General features: G+C 38.4%; 1 protein-coding gene across 1 annotated transcript; it reads right to left on the bottom strand.

Moving 5' to 3' along the window:
• On the bottom strand, positions 382–21,398 carry LOC109226794 (ferrochelatase-2, chloroplastic). The gene is made up of 9 exons (XM_019391657.1): positions 20,999–21,398; positions 20,769–20,912; positions 20,247–20,348; positions 11,877–11,980; positions 11,661–11,787; positions 10,896–11,048; positions 9,547–9,647; positions 9,245–9,446; positions 382–1,289 (listed from the first exon to the last, which is right to left on the bottom strand). The coding sequence occupies exons 1-9, from the start codon at positions 21,332–21,334 to the stop codon at positions 1,065–1,067; spliced, it is 1,494 nt and encodes a 497-aa protein (XP_019247202.1). The 5' UTR covers positions 21,335–21,398; the 3' UTR covers positions 382–1,064.

Here is a 21,398-nt window from a genome sequence, read left to right as displayed (position 1 = left end):
AAGAGAATAGCTTGAGAAAAATTTGAACTTCTTCACAGTAAGAATTGATCAACATTTTCACATCTGCGGGGTTTTGAACTCCAGCATATCATGTAGAGTTTCACTAGTAAGAATTTCCCACTCCATCACAATGTGTTTAAGTTTTTACGTGTTTTATCTAAGGGTATCTTTGTCCAAGTTTTATTTAAGCATTAAAATGTGACGATTTTTCAACTACTTTGTAAATGTTGGCTATTTTTCAAATTACAGGTCCAAAGAGTGTTCAACCCCCGCTATTATTACAAAAAAAAAAAATTCAACCTCCCGCCCCCATTGCCATCCCTACATACTCCAATATCTTGGAGTTAGCCATGTAAAAAGCAGCGTAACTATGGACATTACTTAGATTCAATACTATGCAGCATCAAAGTCTTTCATGGCAAAATTCACAACATTGGAAGCTATTTTCCAGTTGCTTTACACATACTAGGCAGAAATATTAAATGTAGACATCTGCCACTGTATTGTTCTTGCTTCTTAGGGATTTAATTTCAACATTGTATACAAACACTCAGATACACAGAATTGTTACAACATGGATTTGGGATTCATATGACAGAAAGGTGGCGTGCAAGAGGAAAATTTACAGGTTGTCTGTAGATGCTGAAAGTTGTGAAAGGATGGTAAACCTTGGAAGATGAACTTGCTCTTTTTTTTCATTCTCTTTATCGTCGAACTATCCTTGATCCTTCCTGCCCTTTTCTGTTATCAGGACCCTGCTTCATTCCAACGTACTGTGTATCTCACAAACCTGCTCACTGGCCTTATGAGAATGAAATGAAGGCTTTTTTGCTGCAAAGACTAAGAAGAAATATATGGTAACAGAAGAGTGGATGCTCATTCTCAATGACTTTAACATTTTAGAACTTTCTTAATTTGTTCCCAATTTGTGTCGTTTTCAACATCTCAACAGGCAGCCACCATTAAGTGTATGTGTATGTGTATATGCATGTGTAAGAGACAGCAGGGATGGGAGGGAAGAGATTTTCTTTTCAAAGAAACTGGAGAGAGTAGGATCTATGTGGCTAGCGGAATAAGGGCAATATACCCCACTGGTGCAGGAAGCCTTCTCCAGTTGTAACTTCTAGCACCAGCAGCACAAGAACTGCCAACATAGCTGCTCTTCCATTCCACGTTTCTGCACTTTTTGTCCAACCCCATTCCCAGACTGTTACAGGAGGTGGCAGCTCCCTGCGCTGTGAATCATATGCTGCCAATAGCTCTTCCACGCTGCCAAGAGGAACCAATGACTGCAAATAAACACCAACAGCTTGAATTAGGTTCAGTTTAGCCGCTGATCTTTGAAAGCATTGAACTTTTTGTTCAAACTCTTATCCACATAAAAATGAAACAAGGGAGGAAAGTTTTCCCTTTATTTCAATCATATTGCAGTTGCAGCATAAAAGCAAGGTGCCCATGGATTTGCTGCAGTTATGCAATGAAAGAACTTGGAAGTATGCAAGTTGACTAGGAAGGTGGTGGAAGTGTTACAAAACCTTGAGCACAGCTGAACACTCACCTCTGTCCCAACAAGTCAATGGAATGTGTTAGTTGATCAATCTCCTACGGCTGAGTAAGTTGTTCAAATCCTTCACTTGGTACATAGAAGTGTAAAAGATCTGGTTGCTGATCTCATAATGAAACCAATGTACTTGACAAGTAGAGCCTCACTTTCTACTGATCAACTAAGAAGAAATGAAGTCTAGCCATTTGGGAAGTAATACCAATAAATCGCAAGTAAATAAATATTTGCAGTATCCCTCCCCATATATCCTATTACTTAATATAATTCACAGTCGACCATATTTTAGACTAGCAGAATAATAGTTGTTGTTTTAACTCAAAATGAGAATGAATTGAACTTTGACAAGACTGAAGAAACAGAATTGTCAAACCAGGGACGATCTATGAAATAAAGGACTCAGAAGTGTAGATGCTGCCTGACAAAGCTGGAAAATCAATGATACCTTGGCCAAGCAGAAAAAGTTCTGCCATAACTCAAAATGAGAATGAATTATGCTTTGCTCAGACTGAAGATATGGAATTCCCAGACCACGGACCATTTATGAAATAAAGGTCTCTAAAGTGTAGATCCTGATCACCCAAAGTTGGAATTATCCATCCTTGTCAAGTGGTGTTCATATGAATTTATCAATGTGAATGTAGTGTATCAAAGAACTTGCAACCTTTCAACATTGAGGACCTAAAGTAGGAGGGTCATTTAAACAGCAGATAGGTATTGTATAAACCCTTATATCTTGACATATCTAGCTCATATAGAAACCACATTTAAAAATAGCCATCAGCAAACAAACTAACTCAAATTCATTGTCAAACATGTTCAGATAAACACAGAAGATCCCTTCAAGCAACACAGGTTCACCACGTCAGACATTAACAGCTTCATAACTGTTTCTGTCTCTGACTCTCTTCTCTCTCCCTCTCTCACAGATGAACGTACTATTTGCTTTTTATTTTTCTTGCCTCAACGCAACCGATATAGACTTGGGCAGATGAGTTGTATCTCAACCAATAGTTGACTAGGCTTGGAAGACCCACCATTACCATTCACATACAACCAGATGGATAGAGTTCGCAGGTAGATTTAAATTTGACAGAACTTGTTGGATTCAACCGAGCACCATGACCCCTAGCAAAAGAGCTCCCCTTACCCTAGAATTTCAGATAAATTGGCAGGTCGCTAAACCTCCCAATAAGATTTGCACTTGTAGGTTTAGAGAAAATTAATCTTATAGAGCTTAACGAAGTTGATAAACCTTCAGGGCTTACGTTTTGTTTAAACTTTCAGTATTTAGACAATTCATCAGCCTTAAATTACTTTTGCAGCATTTAGAGCAAGAAATATCAATGTCAGATTTCAAGCCGTGTAAAGAGAGATCATCCATCATAATCCCACTTTACCCTATATCAAATGGGATCAAGGAAAACATCTAAAAATAGTAGACTTTACTATGCCTATTTTGACCCTACTTGTGCGGAAATTTTCCCTCGCACATCAATCTTGGTAGGGTTTGTTATATAGTGCCCAGCAGAAATTTTTTATTTTTTGTTTTAGTTCCCTATCAAAGGGTGAGGGGCAGCCACTTAAACCCAAGCAGAAGCTAGAAATTATCACACCGCAGAAAAGTAATGTTGTCAGCAACCAAGGGTGTGGCCTACTGGTCAATGAAGTGGGATGAGAACCATGAGGTTATGATTCAAATTCCAGCCGAGGCAAAAAACATTATTAGTTAGTTAGTTGTTATTTACATAAGCATAGTCCTACATGGAATAGGAGTGGTGTAGGTACTGTGTATCGTTATAAATAGGGGTACTTGTATTATAGTTAGGGTACATCAATAATAGAATATTTTTTCGTGTATTATTTCTCATATGGTATCAAAGTCATGGTGGTGAGACATCCGGGTACCAGAATACAGCAGAAAGTCACAGTGCCTCAATTTTCTGGCGACTTTTCACGGCTGTATTGCGTCATTTCTCTCTGTCAGTGCTGCGCAAAATCCAACACTACCACAAGATCCGCCATCGTCCGGCAACCAAACCCCAGTCAACCTCTCCAGCAGAAGCAGCCTCACGCGCCCTCACGTGCCGGCAGAAGCCAGGGTTCCGGCGAGCACATGAGCCCACGTGCAAGCGAGTACGACCCCTTCTAGCCATTTTTTTAAAAAGTTCCTCCAGGACAGTTGCTTCGTCTACTAATTCTGACTCTACCCATTCAAGTTTCATCACATTTTTTTTTTGAAAGGGTAACAATTTGTATATTAATATAAAGACTTCACTGAAAATGTGAAGTCACCCATAATTACAGTGTTAAGTGTCCATACAAAACTACACACCAAAAAGGACACTACTCCTCCTAGTTCTTCTTACAATGAGCCTAGGGCATCTAAGATGGATTCATGTTCCTCCAAAAGTTTTCCTTTACACCAAAATAAAACAAAGCTAGACATTTCATCTTTATCTTCTGGACGTTGTTGCACTTTCCTTCAAAGCATCTTTGATTTCTCTCTTCCCATACTGACCACCAAATACAAGCTGGGACAATTCTCCATCTCTCTTTATCTCTCGAAAGAAGTCCCTCTTTATTCCAGCTAGTTAGAATATCAACGATTCTTCCCGGCATTACCCATGGGATTCCCCTTAGACTAATGAAGATCCTCCATATCTGAATAGTGAACTTGCAATGCAAAAAAAGATGATTAATTGTCTCTGCCTGCTCCCCACACAAGTAACACCTAGAGCACAGTTGAATTCCTCTTTTTGTTATCTTGTGTTAGGACTGCACCTTTTGCCAATAACCATGTGAAGCAAGCGACCTTGTATGGAATTTTGACTTTCCATATCATCTTTCATGGCCAACATCCGATTTGATTGTTTGCAAGGTTGTATTCTTTCATCACATTCCGACAACTCTTTTATTTTTCGGGGACTATTGGCAGATTCCAACGACTGTTCCAGTTTCTGGCAGCTATAGTGTATTTTTTTTGCTGCTTCTTGATTGTTTGTGTGACCTAACACAATTTTGGACCAACTTTGCTACCAATTTAGTGACTTTGTAATTATTTGATCCAATCATGTCTCTCGGACTTGATGTTTTTGGTTCAAAAAACATTGGAGTTGGAAATTCAGCCTTTATGATTACTCCGAACCCCTACTTGGAAGTTTAAATTATTTATCTTGGGCTTCGTCTGCGGAGTTGTGGTATAAAGGTCAAGGTGTTCATATCACTTAACCAAAAAGGCTAGTGAGGAAGATGAAAAAACTAAAGCACAATGGGAAAAGATCGATGCTCAGTTATGTAGTATCTTGTGACGATCTATTGATTCCAAATTGATACCTTTGTTTCGTCCATTCCAAGCATGTCATTTAGTTTGGGAAAAGGCTGGTACATTATACACTAATGACATATCTCGTTTCTATGATGTGATATCGCGGATGACGAATTTGAAGAAACAGGAATTGAATATGTCAACGTACTTGGGACAACTAAAGGCAATCACGGAGGAGTTTGAGAAGTTGATGTCAGTTTCTGCTAGTGTTGAAAAGCAACAAGAGCAACGACAAAACATGTTTCTAGTTCTTAAATTCGATGGACTTCCTAATGACCTTGATTCAGTGTGTGACAAGATTTTGGCTTGTCCGACTATCCCTACAGTTGATGAATTATTCTCTCGAATACTTTGCCATGCTGCAGCACCAAGTCACCCAATGATCTCATCACAGACACTTGACTCCTCTGTTCTCGCATCCCAAACAGTGGAAAATCGGGCATATCAAACTATAGAGAATAGACGAGGAGGTCATTTTGGAAGATCTAGACCCATGTGTTCTTATTGTAATAAACTTGGAGCCACTCGTGAAGTGTGCTACTCTTTACATGGTCGGTCACCTAAAAATGCTTATGTTGCTCAGACCGAGACTACAAGTAACCAGGGATTTTGTTTATCTGAAGGGGAATATAATGAGTTCTTCATCTCCACAAGTAGCCTCAGTTGCTTGGATTGATACTTCTATTGTTGGTAATTCTTTTGTATGTGTTTCCAGTCTAGTACTCTTGGACCATGGGTCATGGAATCGGGCGACAGGCATTGATTGACGAGATGTCTGCTTTACATACGAGTGGTACTTGGGAGCTTGTTCTTCTCCTTCAAGTAAATCTATTGTTGGTGTCGTTGGGTTTATGCGGTCAAAGTTGTCCGAATAGCCAGGTTGTTCGACTTAATGCCCGTCTTGTTGGCAAAGGATAGACTCAGATATTTGGGCTTGATTACAGTGATACTTTCTCTCCCATGGCTAAAATAGCATCAGTCTGCCTTTTTCTATCCATGGTTGTTATTCGCCATTGGCCTCTCTATCAGCTGGACATTAAGAATATTTTTCTTCACGGTGACCATGAGGATGATGTTTATATGGAGCAACCACCTGGTTTTCTTGCTCGGGGGAGTCTCGTGGCCTTGTACATCGCTTGCGCCAGTCACTTTATGGTCTAAATCAGTCTCCTCGAGCCTGGTTTGGTAAGTTTAGCACAGTTATCCAGGAGTTTGGCATGACTCGGAGTGAAGCTGATCACTCCGTGTTTTATCGGCATTCTGCTTCAAGTCTCTGTATTTATCTAGTGGTCTATGTTGACGATATTGTTATTACCGGCAACGATCAGGATGGTATTATTAAATTGAAGCAACATCTCTTTCAACACTTTCAGACTAAGGATCGGGTAGATTAAAGTATTTTCTAGGTATTGAGGTCACTTAGTCTAGCTCAGGTATTGTGATCTCACAACGGAAGTAAGCCGTAAACATTCTTGAGTTGACATGAATGACAGGCTGTAGACCTGTTGACACTCCAATGGATCCGAATTCTAAACTTTTGCCAAGATAGGGGGAGCCGCTTAGCGATCCTGCAAGATATAGGCGGCTGGTTGATAAATTAAATTATCTTATAGTGACTAGACCTGACATTTCCTCTTTCATGTGAGTGTTGTTAGTCAGTTTTTGGATACTCAGATGTTGATTGGGCAGGATCACCTTTTGATAGACGTTCTACGTTTCGATATTGTGTTTTAGTATGAGGCAATTTGGTGCCTTGGAAAAGTAAGAAACAGAATGTAGTTGCTCAGTCTAGTGCATAAGCAGAATATCGAGCAATGGCTATGGCAATATGTGAGCTAGTTTGGATCAAACAATTGCTCAAGGAGTTGATGGTGAAATTAGCCAGATGGAACTTGTGTGCGATAATCAAGATGCTCTTCGTATTGCATCAAATCCGGTGTTCCATGAGAGAACTAAACACATTGAGATTGACTGTCACTTCGTCAGAGAAAAGATACTCTCATGAGATATTGCTACAAAGTTTATGAAGTCGAATGATCAGCTTGCAGATATTTTCACCAAGTCCCTCAATGGTCCTCGTATTAGTTATATATGTAATAAGCTCAGTATATATGACTTGAATGCACCGGCTTGAGGGGGAGTATTAGTTACTCCCCCTATTTCAATTTAGATGAGGTAGTTTGACTTGGCACGGAGTTTAAAAAAAAGAAAAGAAGACTTTTGAAACTTGTGATCTTAAAATTTTAAGGGGTAAAAACTTTATGGGGCCATGACATTTATGTGGTTATAAAAGCTTCTCATTAAGGGTAAAATGGGTAAAATAAAGAGTTTAAAGTAAAATTATTTTCAATTGTAGAAATGTGTCATTCTTTTTGGAATAGACTAATAAGAAAAGTGTGTCATCTAAATTGAAACAGAGGGAGTAGTTGTTATGTAAATAAGTATAGTCCTACATGGAATAGGAATAGTGTAGGTATTGTTATTGTTATAAATAGGGGTACTTGAATTATAGTTAGAGTACATCACTAATAGAATTTTTTTCCCGTATATTATTTCTCACAAACACTAGGTGATCTCTTCCGATCTGTCTAAGCGTTAGTGGGCAAAGTTACCCTGTAACTAAGTTGGTGGGAAGTAGCCAGTACCCGGTGAAATAATCAAGGTGCATGCAAACTAACTCGGACACCATATCAAAAATAGAAAAGCAATGCTGTCAAAAAGGTACATTGTTATACTCTTAAAACACACAAAAAAAGGGGGGAAATAAAGTGTGAAACCACCACTGTTCCTACCCCAAAAAAAAAGCTACACTGAAGTATAAATTCTCAGAAAATAGTTAATGAATAAAACATGTGTAGCTTATTCCAAAAGAGGACAATAACTGTTAAGAGCAGCAGAAAATAAGAAATCATTTTTCCCTTCATGTCTTTTAGCTCAAGTAGAAAGAAACGGCCTAGTGGGAAATGTATGGCAGAGTAAAAAGTTGTGGATTTCCTGCGAGACTGGGATGGACCTTTTCACATTCCATCAGACTAAGTTACACTGCTTAGTGTCTATGTCGTCGGTAGATGATCAGATGTTTGGAAGAGCCCTTCCTTCACTTTAGATAAAGAATTGGACCAATGAACAATAGGGCGCAAGTAGCTTTAAATCAAAAAGGGTGAAATCAGGGGCTAATCTACCTTTCCCCTTTTATTATTAAAAATAATATAATAATATAATTTTTGATAAAGGGCGGCTTCTCCTATGTCGTGTCAAATTCACATCGGGCTTCCATATTTTAGCCCACAGGCTCCATCTACAAAGCAGGAATTGATAGCATCCAAGGAAGCCAATCAACACTCGAAACCAAGGACCAGTCCTTGGAACTAATAGAAGACTAATGACAAGGTCACAAACAAGAAAACATCAAGAGAGGCTCCAAGGCTTTGAAGTGAAGATCAAGAAATGCCTAGTAATGGGGAAAGAGTTGAAGGATTTAGAGGGATTCCACAAGCATTCAACAAATTTGAAGTCCAACTTGTGCAGTTAGAAGAGAGGAAGACAAAAAACAACACTTAACAGCTCGGAGAAGCCCCCTTTACAAGTTGCCGGCTAGCCTAGTTGATGCTGGACCATCAGCATGACAAACATACCTAGTTGATGCTGGACCATCAGCAAGACAAACATTACCTTATTTGGATGTTTTTACACTTAGTTTTATTTATTACACTTAATTAATAAGTGGCACATGTAGTTTATTTTAAATTTTGTTGGCTGATTTCACTAGTTTAGGCCTGTGGGCCAGATTCAGAAAGGCCTAGGCTTTTCCTATGTTATAAGTAGCCTCTAAAACGTGAAGGGCAGCAGATTATGAAGTGTTTGAATGACTAAAGGCGTTCCCTTTGATGAGACTTAAGAAACCCTAATGGTTCCTGAAAAACTCTATAGACTATCCATTCAAGTGAGTGATTATCCTTGAGGTAATCTGGTTTCCTTCTTGTTTCTTGATATCTTAGGTTCTTAATTGGTAATTTATTGGAGTCGTCGTGTTTTTATACACTTCATTGCCATTAATTTCTCAATTTAGGGTCAAGATCCCTTTTCTTGATGTTTTTTGCTAGATCTTGAAATATCTCGGAATCTGATTTCGTGTTTCTTGTGTACTGTATTCATTGTTCTCTGGGTCTTGTGTTTCTTCCTTTGGTTCTTTATCTTGATTTCTTCTTGTTCTTTATTTCATTCACTGTTCCTGTTCTTGTTCATGTATTGGATTCCATCTTGGTTTAGGAATTGAGTTTTTAAGAAAAACATAATCCCTGCGGTATCAGAAATCTTAATAATTTCTTAATCACAGCTTTGGAGTTAAAAAGCACCTGACGAGCTTCAAGATTTGAGACTGCCATTGCTCCAACATATGGAAGACTTTCAATCACTGCATCTGCCAAATCTGAGATGAAAGTGGGTTCAACACCTAGGGCAGGAACACGTGCCCAATTCTGTATTCCAGACTCCAATGCTAGCTCCTTGTATTCAACATCAATTTCTTCTAATGTCTCAATATGCTCACTTACAAAACTGTGATAGCATTTAAAATTAGAAAACACAGTCAATTAAAATGAAAATCAAGAGACTAAGCATCATCAATTATACTGCCTAAAAAGCCAACTTTGCTTACCTTATTGGCACGGCAAGAATACTCTTAACCCCTTTCTTCCCAAGCTCAATTATTGTCTCATCAGTATATGGTTTCAGCCATTCAACAGGTCCAACCCTACTCTGCATCAGAGCAAAATAACTTCATGGAATGGCCAACTAAACGGTATTTACAGAACTCAATCATGACAGTCTAAGTGGGAAAAAAAAAGGTGCATCTCGATGCATGCAGAATCACAGTAAAGCACATCAGTCAGGAAGCCATTTATTTGAAATGCCACCGGTGAAGATTTTCTTTGTGTTCCTCCAAGAAAATAACTTATCAGTGGCAGATAGGATGAACATTACTTGACCGCGGACTCCATCACCCAAGCAAGTAGGAGAAGCAATGTTATAAAAGCTATATGTTATGTGCTAGCAAATGAGCACATGATGACATGACCCTCAAAATGCGGGGAGCCTCAACTATCTGTCTAATCTAATAGTGTATCACTTGACAATAGCATCATAAACAAGCACCATCGTACCCTTTAAAAGGTATTAATCAGTAATAAGAGAAGCACCAAATAATCTTTCTTTTCCAATGGGGACAGATAACACCACATATATTAGAGCCCCTCCAAGTTCACAAAACTGACATCAATGAAAGGCTACAGTACCTTTCATACATAGAGGTGTTATGCTTAGAACATGAAAGTGTTCAGTACTCGTGTCTCACGCTCTATATTAGCTAACAATATTTGTAATGCAATTATTCTGATTATTAAACTTGCTTTTTACCTTGTCAGCAACTAGTAAGTTCATTTGGTACATTGTAATACTTCACTAGATAGCAATTAGTCCTCTCACCTATTGTTGTTGAAAAAGCGTGGACAAAAGAAAAAAAGCACTTTCACCTTCCTAACAATAGTTAGGCATGTACCACCTTTTCAAAGTAAGCTGGAGTGCTTTAATATGTTAGCCTCGAGTTTACCATATAATTTAGCTGTCTTATGAACTTACAATATTGAAGAGTGCAATGAAGAAATATTTGCAAACCATGCTTGTAATGAGGTGATACATTATCATTTCCATTTTTGAAAAGCAAATAGGGTTGGGGAACTGGTACATGGGAATCTTGCTCATAGAAAACACCACATTCAAGTAGTGAGGGAGAGGGACGGAATAGCTGTCTTTAATTGTGCACCAACTGAACTCAGAGCTTTCTTATACATGATTGAATTATGAGCCCAAAAACAAAATGTGCAATCAACTAGAGTCTTCATTTCAAGAATGATTTAATGCATAAACATAGACAATGTTGCCTATGCAAGTAAGTTTTAAAATTATTAATCATAAAATTTAAGTACGCTAATAGATCTGCAAACGTACCTGATAGGCCAAAGTATATGCGTTATGTACCCTTCTCTTCTCAAGTTCTTCCATTATTAAGTCCACACATTCCTCCATTTCAGCCTTGTATGGATCACCTGCTTCCTCTACATATGCAAGTGGTACCCCATGAGCACTGAAGAATATCATCACCTGTGTATATGAAGCTAGTTAATAAGGAAGGAAAGAAGTAAGCATAGAGGGATATCATACTACTTTAGAAGACCCTGCTTTTATTTTATTATAAGATATCAGACATTATTTCATAAATAAGACATGTTGGGGCCTTGGGGGGAAGGAACAGAATGCCGTCAAATCTAGAGATATATTTGGTCTAGAGTGCCACCATTTTTCTTTTTTGTTTTTGATCCTTAATCTCTTCAACCGCACAGAGATCTTTCCATGACACTTTTTTTCTGCCATAACCAACTCTATATAGCTTCAAGAGAAGATCTCCAAGCAGAAGACTTCAGGGACAATGATACACTAAATCAAGAGTATCACAATATCATGGCAAAAATCTGTAAGCATTTATTACAGAAGAAAGCAAAACTGTTAAGGCAGCCAGATGTAGTTATAAACAAAATACTTTGCAAGAATTTTTCGACTTTTAAGTAATCAAAGCAAAAATACAAATGCACAAATACTTTGCTGCCTCGCGTATATAAATACTATAAGGAAAGATGGGGACATTTTAAGGAAATTGAACACTCTTTTCACGAGGTAAGTATAGCATGAGCCAGTGAAAAATAGAGATGATACTACCTCCTCAGGACGTTCAAAACTTTTCAGCTCTTTTTCCATCAAATCTGCCATCGCTTTGATATATCCTTCCCGTTGATACCATGAGGGTATTACTGTGTGTTGCATGTTAACAAGATACTCATCCTCCCTAAAGAAAATACTCATTGCTACATATATTATTATGACAATTGCAAATGGAATGTATTCTACAGGCGAGAATATAAGTATGTTTATTACCGAAATATACTCTCTAAAAGGCGAAGGCTTGAACCACTAGTAGATATTGAAAACTGTGGATAAAGAGGGAGCACAACAAGCTTTGTGATGCCATCCCTTTTAATCTGCAAAAAGAACAGAAAAGGGACAAAAAACAATAGCTCAACTTCAATTCTATCCTAGGTATCTCTATTGTGCTTCAAGGAAAAACTGGAAATAAAGAAAAATTATAACATAGCTTCATCATTTTAAAAAGGGGTACCCATACATCTTGAAGAAATCAGGAAAAGAAATTCGAATTTGTAAAGGATCGCGATATAGGACCTCGTAAGACAAAGATATCATTAATCCACATTGATTTTATTCATAGACACTTTTTAAACCAGTCCCAGTACTGATATTTCAGAAACAACTGTCTTTCTTTCCTTTTACTCCTGAAACCACTGCCTTCAATTCCTATATAGTTCTTCTGCCATAGCAAATCAACAAGTTTTAAGACCCTCAACATTCATATCATCCTTCTACCGGTTCTATGTGCTTTAGTTATTAATTCTTTTCATTAGGGTAAAGAAAAGATAGCAGAATATTCTCCATCAAGTCAATTACTGTGACGAGGTTGTTGAAGATGGACTTAACCCCACTAGTCACAATCTACGAGAGAGACAGACATATGAGAAGCAATTCAGTTACATGCTTCTGAGGATATTTTGCACTAATTCTAGAAAAAAATTGACTTTCCTAATTTGCCTTTCCAGTCCCATGGACCACACCAGCCAATGATCAAATTAGCAGAGGAAAATAGGAGCTTTCTTCCGGCCAGAGGTTTTATTAGCACAATGATTTTGTTTAGCTAAAAGTATTAACTTCCCCTTATCCCCCGAGAACAGCCTTTGACTCTACCTACAAACCCAAGATGGATAAATCTTGGGCAAAATTGACAAAGTAAGCATGCCCTATGCTTGGCCACTACATAGTTTCTATTAATGAGAGTCAAAAACAAATGTATAACCATAATTAGTCAGGGAAAATGCTTCACAAACATCATGAAGGTTGATGATGAAGCAATAAAGACCATTGCTTCAAAAACGAACAGATGAAATCACGGATTAGGGCTCTGAGAACAAATTACCTATTATGAGGACAAGAAAGATGGATCAAAAACTAGTGTATACAGAGAAGATATTGTAAAAGATTTCTCCTGTTGCATAATCTTCAAAGGAATTTCAGTTTTGCTTCTAGATAATGTACAGTTCATTTGTCTGACACTTTTTGATGAAGTAAGGGAATTTCATTAAATGGCATCAAGAAGATGCATAGCAAAAAATTACAACATAAAGGTATTGTCTGCTCCTTAGTTGTCCTGTAAGTTTCATTTGTCTGACACTTAAACTAGTAAAGTACTTTAGTTTCTGTCTGCGACCTGCCAACATAAATTTATGAACTATAGGCAAGTTTTCTTTTTTGTTCCTCTCATTTCAAGAGATTTTCCCAAGGTCCCAGTATATAGTATCTGTTAAAATGCTTTATTGGATGCATTTAACTTGATTTGATCTGCCTTTATTTCAAGGACCTGCAACCTCATTGTCACCTTTTGTCTGTGTGAGCCAGCAACCTATATTCATCTACCAAGTCTTCCAGTAGCAGACAATCACTAAAGGGAATTCCTGGGACATGACTTGACAACCTACATTTAGTCTAATGTTTCAAAGATCATACTTTAGTATTGAGACAACATTTTCCAATTATAGAGCCCGTTATTTGTCAATCATAGTTTTGCTTTTATTTTTTGATTTTTAATAAATAAGAAACCATCTCATTGATGACCACCAAGATAGTGCCAAAAGTAACAGAGTTTTTTTTGCTATGAATATCAAGAAAATCTATTAAACTAACAATACAAAATAGAATATTTAGTTACATCAAATATATAACTAAATAAAAGAGAGCTCCTGATCTTGACATTGGTTTTGTAGCTTCTTCGAGATTATGACATTCCCTCTCCCAATCATCAAATATTAAACACATGGGTGCTAGCTCCCCAACATCTTTCCTCTGTCTACCCAACATTGTTCAACCTTCACGTTGCTAGGTTTCCAGCTCTCAGCCACTGTAGGCAAGCTGTTAACCAGACAATAGACAAAGTGCCATAATTCAGTTGCAAACTCACAATAAAGGATCAGAGTATTAGTCTCTTCCCCGCCTTTCTTTCACATGCAACCCCATCTTAACATTACACGTCCCCACTTTCTCAAATCACTCTAGGCTTTTCCAATCTTGTCTCCGACCATTAGTATCTTTAGTTGATAATTTTACTGCTTTAATATTTGTTAGTTAATTAGTTAGAAATAAAAATCTTAATCTTTATGAATCAAAAATTTGTTCGAACTTGTCTTCTTAGTGATATTGAAGAGTTATAGCTAAACCTAGTTCTCTGCGAGATTCGACTTCGAACTCTTACAACGAATTATATTTGCAGCGACCGTTTAGTCCTTTTTATAAGGCATAGTTGGATCAGTAGCGTTTAGCTTTTTTTTTTCTTTCATCAATCATTTAAAATATTTTTGGAATTTATTAAATTTTATTGTTCATAATAATTTCCTCCCATTGATCTCTTCATTTTCTTTAATTTGCATGTGGTGATAGACATGGAGTGACGTAAATAACATGGACAAATGCACGTAAACTCATCAGGTACAAGGGATTAACAACCCTCTAGAACCAAAGAGGAAAGACTTTCATGGAGGATAAGTATATGAAAAGTATTGTCTCACTTCTCCTCCTAATTAGTTCTCTTAAGTGTATTTTTTTAATCATTTTATTACGATGTTAATTGAATTTTTTGCAACTATAGTTAAATAAATATTGATTTATTTCATCTTGTAGAAACCGATAGGTTTATGGACCTTAATTGGAGAGAAACTGGTATTACAAAAATAAGAGAAACATTTACGTATATATACTCTTCAACATCATGTTTTCCTGCGGAAAAAGTTTAATGGAGCAATGCAAATATCAGGGGAAATGCATATTTAGTTGAAATTTATAAATTTTAAAAAATACACAGAAGGGCCTAAAACGCCCCTGGACTACAAAATTTAGGAATACTATTGTCCTCCATCTACCTATCGCGCTAAAAATACCCCCAACTATAAGTGGACCGTTAGAAATAAGGGCAAACTTGAGCCGAAAGGTTAACGACGGGGGGCGTTTTTAGCCCGATAAGTGGACGGAGTGTAATATTATACCAAATCTCATAGTTCAGGAGCATTTTAGGCCCTTCTCCGTTTAAACAAACTTTCGCCCACATTCGAAAACTTAAAATTTCCATTCTCAACCATGAAAATATGTGTATCGTGAGAAGTCATTTACTCCATCATGATTCCAATCGATTAAGAAAACCCACCGTCATTTTGCACCCGTCATCTCTTTAACTTCTTTTGTTTTGAAGCAATTGACATACTCGTGATTACAGACATGTAAAAGATCTTGGAAAGGAATGCAAAAACTAAGATGCCTAAAGAGGGATATAGTTGACTGGAATAGAGTGGAATTTGGCAAGTTGGAAGCAAAGAAAAATAAGGCCCTGGAAGAGCTGTCCATGTTAGAGCAATTAACTGAAGGCAGACTTCTATCTCAGGCTGAAAAGGAGAAAATGTTGAGAATCAAAATGGAGATACAGCAAATAGCAAAAGAGGAAGAGATATCATGGAGACAAAAATCTAGGTGTCTATGGCTCAAAGAAAGAGATAGAAACACCAAGTATTTCCAAAGAATGGCCAATTCTCACAGAAGGTCAAATTGTATAGACAAGTTGAAGATTGGAGATGAAGTCACAGATGACAAAGAGACGATCAAAGAGGAAATTCTGAACTTTTATTAGGGGCCGTACACCGAAGAAATGCAACGGAGACCCACTACGGACTTCGATAATCTAGCATGTATCACTACAGAGGAGAAAGATTGGCTAGAAAGAGCATTTGAAGAAGAGGAAGTGCTTGCAGTAATCAGGGCATGTGCACCAGATAAATCCCCAGAGCCAGATGGTTATACTATGGCGTTTTTTCAGAAAACCTGGAATATACTCAAGTATGATATCATGGGAGCTTTAAACCACTTTCACCAAAACTGCTACATGGTCCGGTCTTGCATGCCTCGTTTATAGCTTTAGTGCCAAAAAAGGAAGGGTGCTATTGAACTTAAAGATTTCAGGCCCTAAGTCTCATAGGTAGTATTACAAGATAGCAGCTAAGTTTTTAGCTGAGAGGCTCAAATCTGTGATTGGGAAGCTTATTTCAGGAAACCAAAATGCTTTTATCAAACAAAGGCAAATCACCGATGCTGTTTTGATGGCTAATGAGGTGTTGGATGAGAGGTTGAAGAGTGGAATCCCGGGTATCATATGCAAACTGGACATTGAGAAAGCTTTCGACCAAGTTAATTGGTCCTACATGTTCTCAATGCTAAGGAAAATGGTTTTTGGTAGCAGGTGGTTAGATGGATCAAATATAGTCTGACAATAGTCAAGTATTCAATTCTAATCAATAGGAATCAAGTTGGCTTCTTCTCTCCGCAAAAGGGACTAAGGCAAGGAGATCCCTTATCCCCTTTTCTTTTTATTATCGCTATGGAAGGTCTCAGCAAGATGCTTGACAAAGCAAGGCAGTTACAATGGTTTGACGGTTTCAGTGTTGGAAGGTCCCTAGAAAGTGAACTTACAGTTTCACACTTGCTTTATGCGGATGACACACTAATCTTCAGTGGTGCTGAAAAAACTCAGGTCCGATATCTTAATCTCACCCTGCTCATTTTTGAAGTTGTTTCAGGACTTCACAACAACATGTCTAAGAGTATGATTTATCCTGTTAATGAAGTTTCTAACATAGAGGAGCTAGCTGATGTTCTATGTTGTGCTACTGGCTCTTTCCCAACCACATATCTAGGATTACCATTGGGAGCAAAGTATAAGTCTACTGCAGTGTGGAATGGAGTGATAGAAAAGGTGGAGAAGAGATTGGCAACATGGCAACTACAATATCTCTCTATGGGTGGCAGGCTAACCTTGATTAGCAGTGTTATGGATAGCATTCCAACCTATTATATGTCACTTTACCCTATGCCTAGTAAGGTGCTAAAGCAGCTGGACAAGCTCAGGAGGACCTTTCTTTGGAAAGGGAATAGTGAGGGGCATAAGTTCCACCTTGTCAAGTGGTCCAAAGTAACTCAACTCAAAGACCTTGGTGGACTTGGTATCAAAGATTTGGCAAAACACAACAAGAGCATGCTAATGAAATGGCTAGGAAAACTTGGGGAGGAGGATACCAGCCTGTGGAAGAAGGTGGTGATAGCCAAACATGGACAACAAAGCCATTGGTGTACTAATCTAAGCAAAGCCCCTCATGGAGTGGGGTTATGGAAACACATTAGTAGCCTTTGGGATGATTTTTCACAGAATGTCTCTTTCAAGGTTGGGAATGGTTCTCATGTTAGATTCTGGAAGGATATTTGGTTAGGAAATTGCCCACTGAAGGAGAGCTTCCCTCTACTATTTCAGATAGCCAATGATCCCAATTCTACAGTTAGGGAATATAGATCAGAAAACGCATGGGCCCCTCTCTTTAGAAGAAACATGCATGACTGGGAGTTGGACAATTTTTTTGTGTTGTTGGAAAGACTGGGAAACCTCACTGTAAATGATCAGATTCCAGACAAGCTCATATGGGGAAGAGGTAGTGCAGATTCCTGTACAGTTAAGGCAGGCTATAGGCATATGTGCGAACAGAATGGAATCATAGACTCTTGGCCGTGGAAGCTCATTTGGAGGACAAAGCTTCCCACAAAGGTTATNTCTGAGTCAGTCAACCACCTTTTTTTGCATTGTCCAATGGCAGCAAATATGTGGAATATGTTTCTAGCAATCTTGGGGCTTAGCTAGACACAACCTCAGGGCATTAAGGAGGCAGTAGACGGATGGAGCAGATGGAAAGTTGACAGAGCCATCAAGAAAGTCTGGAAGATGATCCCAGCATGCATTTTTTGGTGTCTTTGGCAAGAAAGGAATGGCAGATGTTTTGATGGCATTTCAACTCCAATACATGCTCTTAAAGCCAAATGTCTTGTGTATCTGTTTAGTTGGAGTATTCTAGGCCCTGTAAATAATGTTATTCCCCTTCTAGACTTCATTGGCTCACTTACTCTAAGTTAGCCCCTTTCTACTTTTGATTCTTTTTGTTAGCTCCTGGGCAGGTTTTTGTTATATTGTAATGGAGCTAACATTGATCCTTCTTGTAACTTTTGCATCTTCTTGATGCTTGCAAAGAAGCAACTTATCTCATAAAAAAAAGGGTGATTTTATTATTTTGCCCACTTTATATAATGCTCAGGTTGAATAGGAGAATATTCAAAAGAAAAATATAGTGTAACTTTACTAACTCCTACATATTACTCTTCACCTATTAAAGTCTAAATAAAATTAACATTTTCCGCAAGGCATAGATTAACCTGCATGAAGATAACCTACAATTCCCAAAAGTTGTTTACTTTGCAACAACAAACAGGATAAAAAGAAGTAAATTGTCCTTAGGTTGATTCCTTATTCATAGTCTAATTAGACCGGGACTAAAAGTCCCTTTTTGTTTCTACTTAATGGAGGTCTAAATCTAATCATTCAAATCTCAATCCATTTCTTCCCTTCTATAACCACGTAATTGCTCTTAATAAAGCTAAATCATTCAGATCTTGTGCTGTTGTACATAGTTTTAAAATCATTAAGACTTTGCTTACTTACAGAGTCATGTAAAGGTTTTCTAACTACACTTATCCATTACAACCACCACCACCAACCACTTCTATGGTCAGCCACCAACGCACAACCACTATTGCCAACTACTTGTACCGTCGCGCCTTCACCCCCAAGATACATCGTACAACAACCACCACAATTGCCGGTCATCACCACCAACCACGCTACCACTAGCCACAGCACTACCAACTACCTCCACCACCATCCACCCAACCTTCACTGTCGGCTACCATGACCAACCACATCCACCATCAGCCACCACCGACAACCACCTCCATCGCAAGATACCACGGCCAACCACCTCCATCAACAGCTGCCCACTACCAACTGGCCTTTGAACAACCACTACCACAATCACTTCTACAATCAGCCACCACTGCAAAAAAACACCATCGTTGACCACATGTACCACTAGCCACCTTCATCCCCAAGCTATACTGCACAACTACCACCAACAACCACCACCATCGTGTGTCATTACCACCAATAACGTCTACCACTAGCCACCGCACCGCCAACTACCTCCACCCCCATCCACCCAACCTCCATTCCTAGCTACCACGACCAACCACCTCCACCATCAGCCACCTCACCACCACGACCAACCACCTCCACCGCCAACTACCACGACCAACCACCTCAACCGCTAGCTACCACAACAAACCACCTCCACTGCTAGCCTTCCCCACCAATCACTTATACCACATCACCAACTGCCAGCCTCCACTGCCAACCACCACTAGCAACTACGATACGATCGCTGCAAAAACACCACGGCTAGTCACCTGCACCAAGGAAAACCACCACTAGCCACCACCTCAAAATTTTCATGGTTGAAGACAACCACAACTAACATTTAGCGTGTGCTTCATCAAACAAATAGTTTCTACAACACCATATCAATCAAAAGTTTCTCTAATATTTTGTTGATATAACATTTAACTATGATTATTGTTTTTAAATTCTCTATTAATTAATTTTTGAATAAAGATAATAAGCACACATTCAGACGCCGGAAAAAAACAATCATAATTATACAGTATCCAGATTAGACACAATATGTAAATAATCAATATGTAACTAGATCCAAATTATCTTTATCTTAACAAAAGCAAATGGGTCTAAGTAGCTTCCCCACTCGGCTTAGCTTCAATTTAGGACTGTTACACAGCAAGATAGAGAGATAAGGCTAACTGGTCTAATCCCTTCTCGAAAGATAAAAGCCTCTTCTCCCAGCCATATTACTCCTCTCCACTATCCCTTTCCACTTCTGTGCCATTCCCACTTCTCAGTACCACGTATGCTCCGGTAAAAAAATTTGTTTTAGATTTCTTTTTTTATACTTAATCATGAATGCATGCCTGGCTAATACCAGCTTATTAGTTAGCTGTTAAATTATTATTTCTTCGATATAGCTGTAGTAAATTTGATCACCATCACTCTATCGTCTAGCCCCAATTATGTGATATGATTCTGCAGTAGTGTAATCCAGCCTGAACCTGGCTCGTACTAACTGCTTCAAACCATAAAACACATAAACAACCACAAACGGAAAAGGAAAAGTTTACAAAAGAAAATGGAAGAAACAATACCAGCTCAATGGCTTCCTCCGTGAATGGATGCCAGTAGCGCATACCAACATACACCTTTACAGGCACATTCCTTTCCCACAGTGCTTTTCTCAAGGCTTCAGCCTAAAAATAAAAATATTATTAAACAGGCAGAATTGAATAGAGGAGCCACGGAAAAAAATGCACAAAAACATTGTAATGCTCATATACAAATCCACCACAGTAAACAGCAGCAAACAGTAAAAGAGATCTCTCGGTAGAAAATAAGTGGTACAAATCATACTAAAAATAGCTTTAGCAAGTGTTTCCACTATAAATCACTGGAATTCAGCATGGTCCAAAAAATTTCACCACTATGGTAAAACATCTCTCACTTAACAAAGAAAATCTAGAGATCCCCTACCATAAGCACACGTAAAATACCATCCATTCTTCTTTTAGCCGTCGTTGGACCAACATTTCTTCTTCACTTATTCCTAGTTCTTAGAAACTTACCCATTAATCAGCAATCATGTATAATTATCAAACCATATAAATTCATGCCTGAGCCTCAGTTATCCGTCGAAGAGGAGAGCCACCACCAATTGAAGCATAACCTTCTTTGCTCTTAGGTGCTCTAGCAACAGAAATGAATTGCGCAAGCGGCCTTTGCAAAAACCGAAACAGCCTTGGTAATCGAATAATATCCTATTCAAACCAAACAATCCAAGTTAAAAACCATCAAACAAAAGAGTGAAACACAATAGCGTCCAAGAAACAGACATATAACTTACAGGATCAGCGAAAAGATTGAATAAAAATGGCTGCACATCTTCAAGAGATTCAGGGCCACCAAGATTAAGCAACAAAACACCAATTTTTCCGTCACAAACAACATTAACAGGATCTGTGGACACTTGTTGGGGCCTAGAAGTGACCAATGCTGAAGGCATCATAGATGGCTTCAAGGAGCATCTAGCAGCTACTAGTGAACAATTTTTGGGTACCCTTAAACAAGAAGCTGCGAAGGGTACACTACTTTGACCATCCACTTGATGGAATGGTGAATAGGATGTGCAGTTCGCCAGCGATGCAGATATTTCACGGCAGAAAATCACCGGCTGCGCCATTGCTGACTTGACTGCAAAGGGGAAGACTGATCTGGGATAATGCTCTTTGTGGGTACTAAAATGA

This window comes from Nicotiana attenuata, chromosome 6, assembly GCF_001879085.1.
Source record: "Nicotiana attenuata strain UT chromosome 6, NIATTr2, whole genome shotgun sequence".
NCBI classification, from domain to species: Eukaryota; Viridiplantae; Streptophyta; class Magnoliopsida; order Solanales; family Solanaceae; genus Nicotiana; species Nicotiana attenuata.
The sequence above is the reverse complement of the archived record's forward strand: the minus strand, read 5'-3'. Positions and strand labels throughout refer to the sequence as shown.

Excerpts from the sequence above, each read along its gene's own strand:
- LOC109226794 (XM_019391657.1), bottom strand. The coding sequence starts at position 21,334 with ATGGCGCAGCCGGTGATTTTCTGCCGTGAAATATCTGCATCGCTGGCG. Across the intron at positions 20,349-20,768 it reads GACGGATAACTGAGGCTCAG|GCTGAAGCCTTGAGAAAAGC; the intron begins GCATGAATTTAT and ends TTTTATTTTTAG. Across the intron at positions 11,788-11,876 it reads CTTTTAGAGAGTATATTTCG|GGAGGATGAGTATCTTGTTA; the intron begins GTAATAAACATA and ends TATTTTCTTTAG.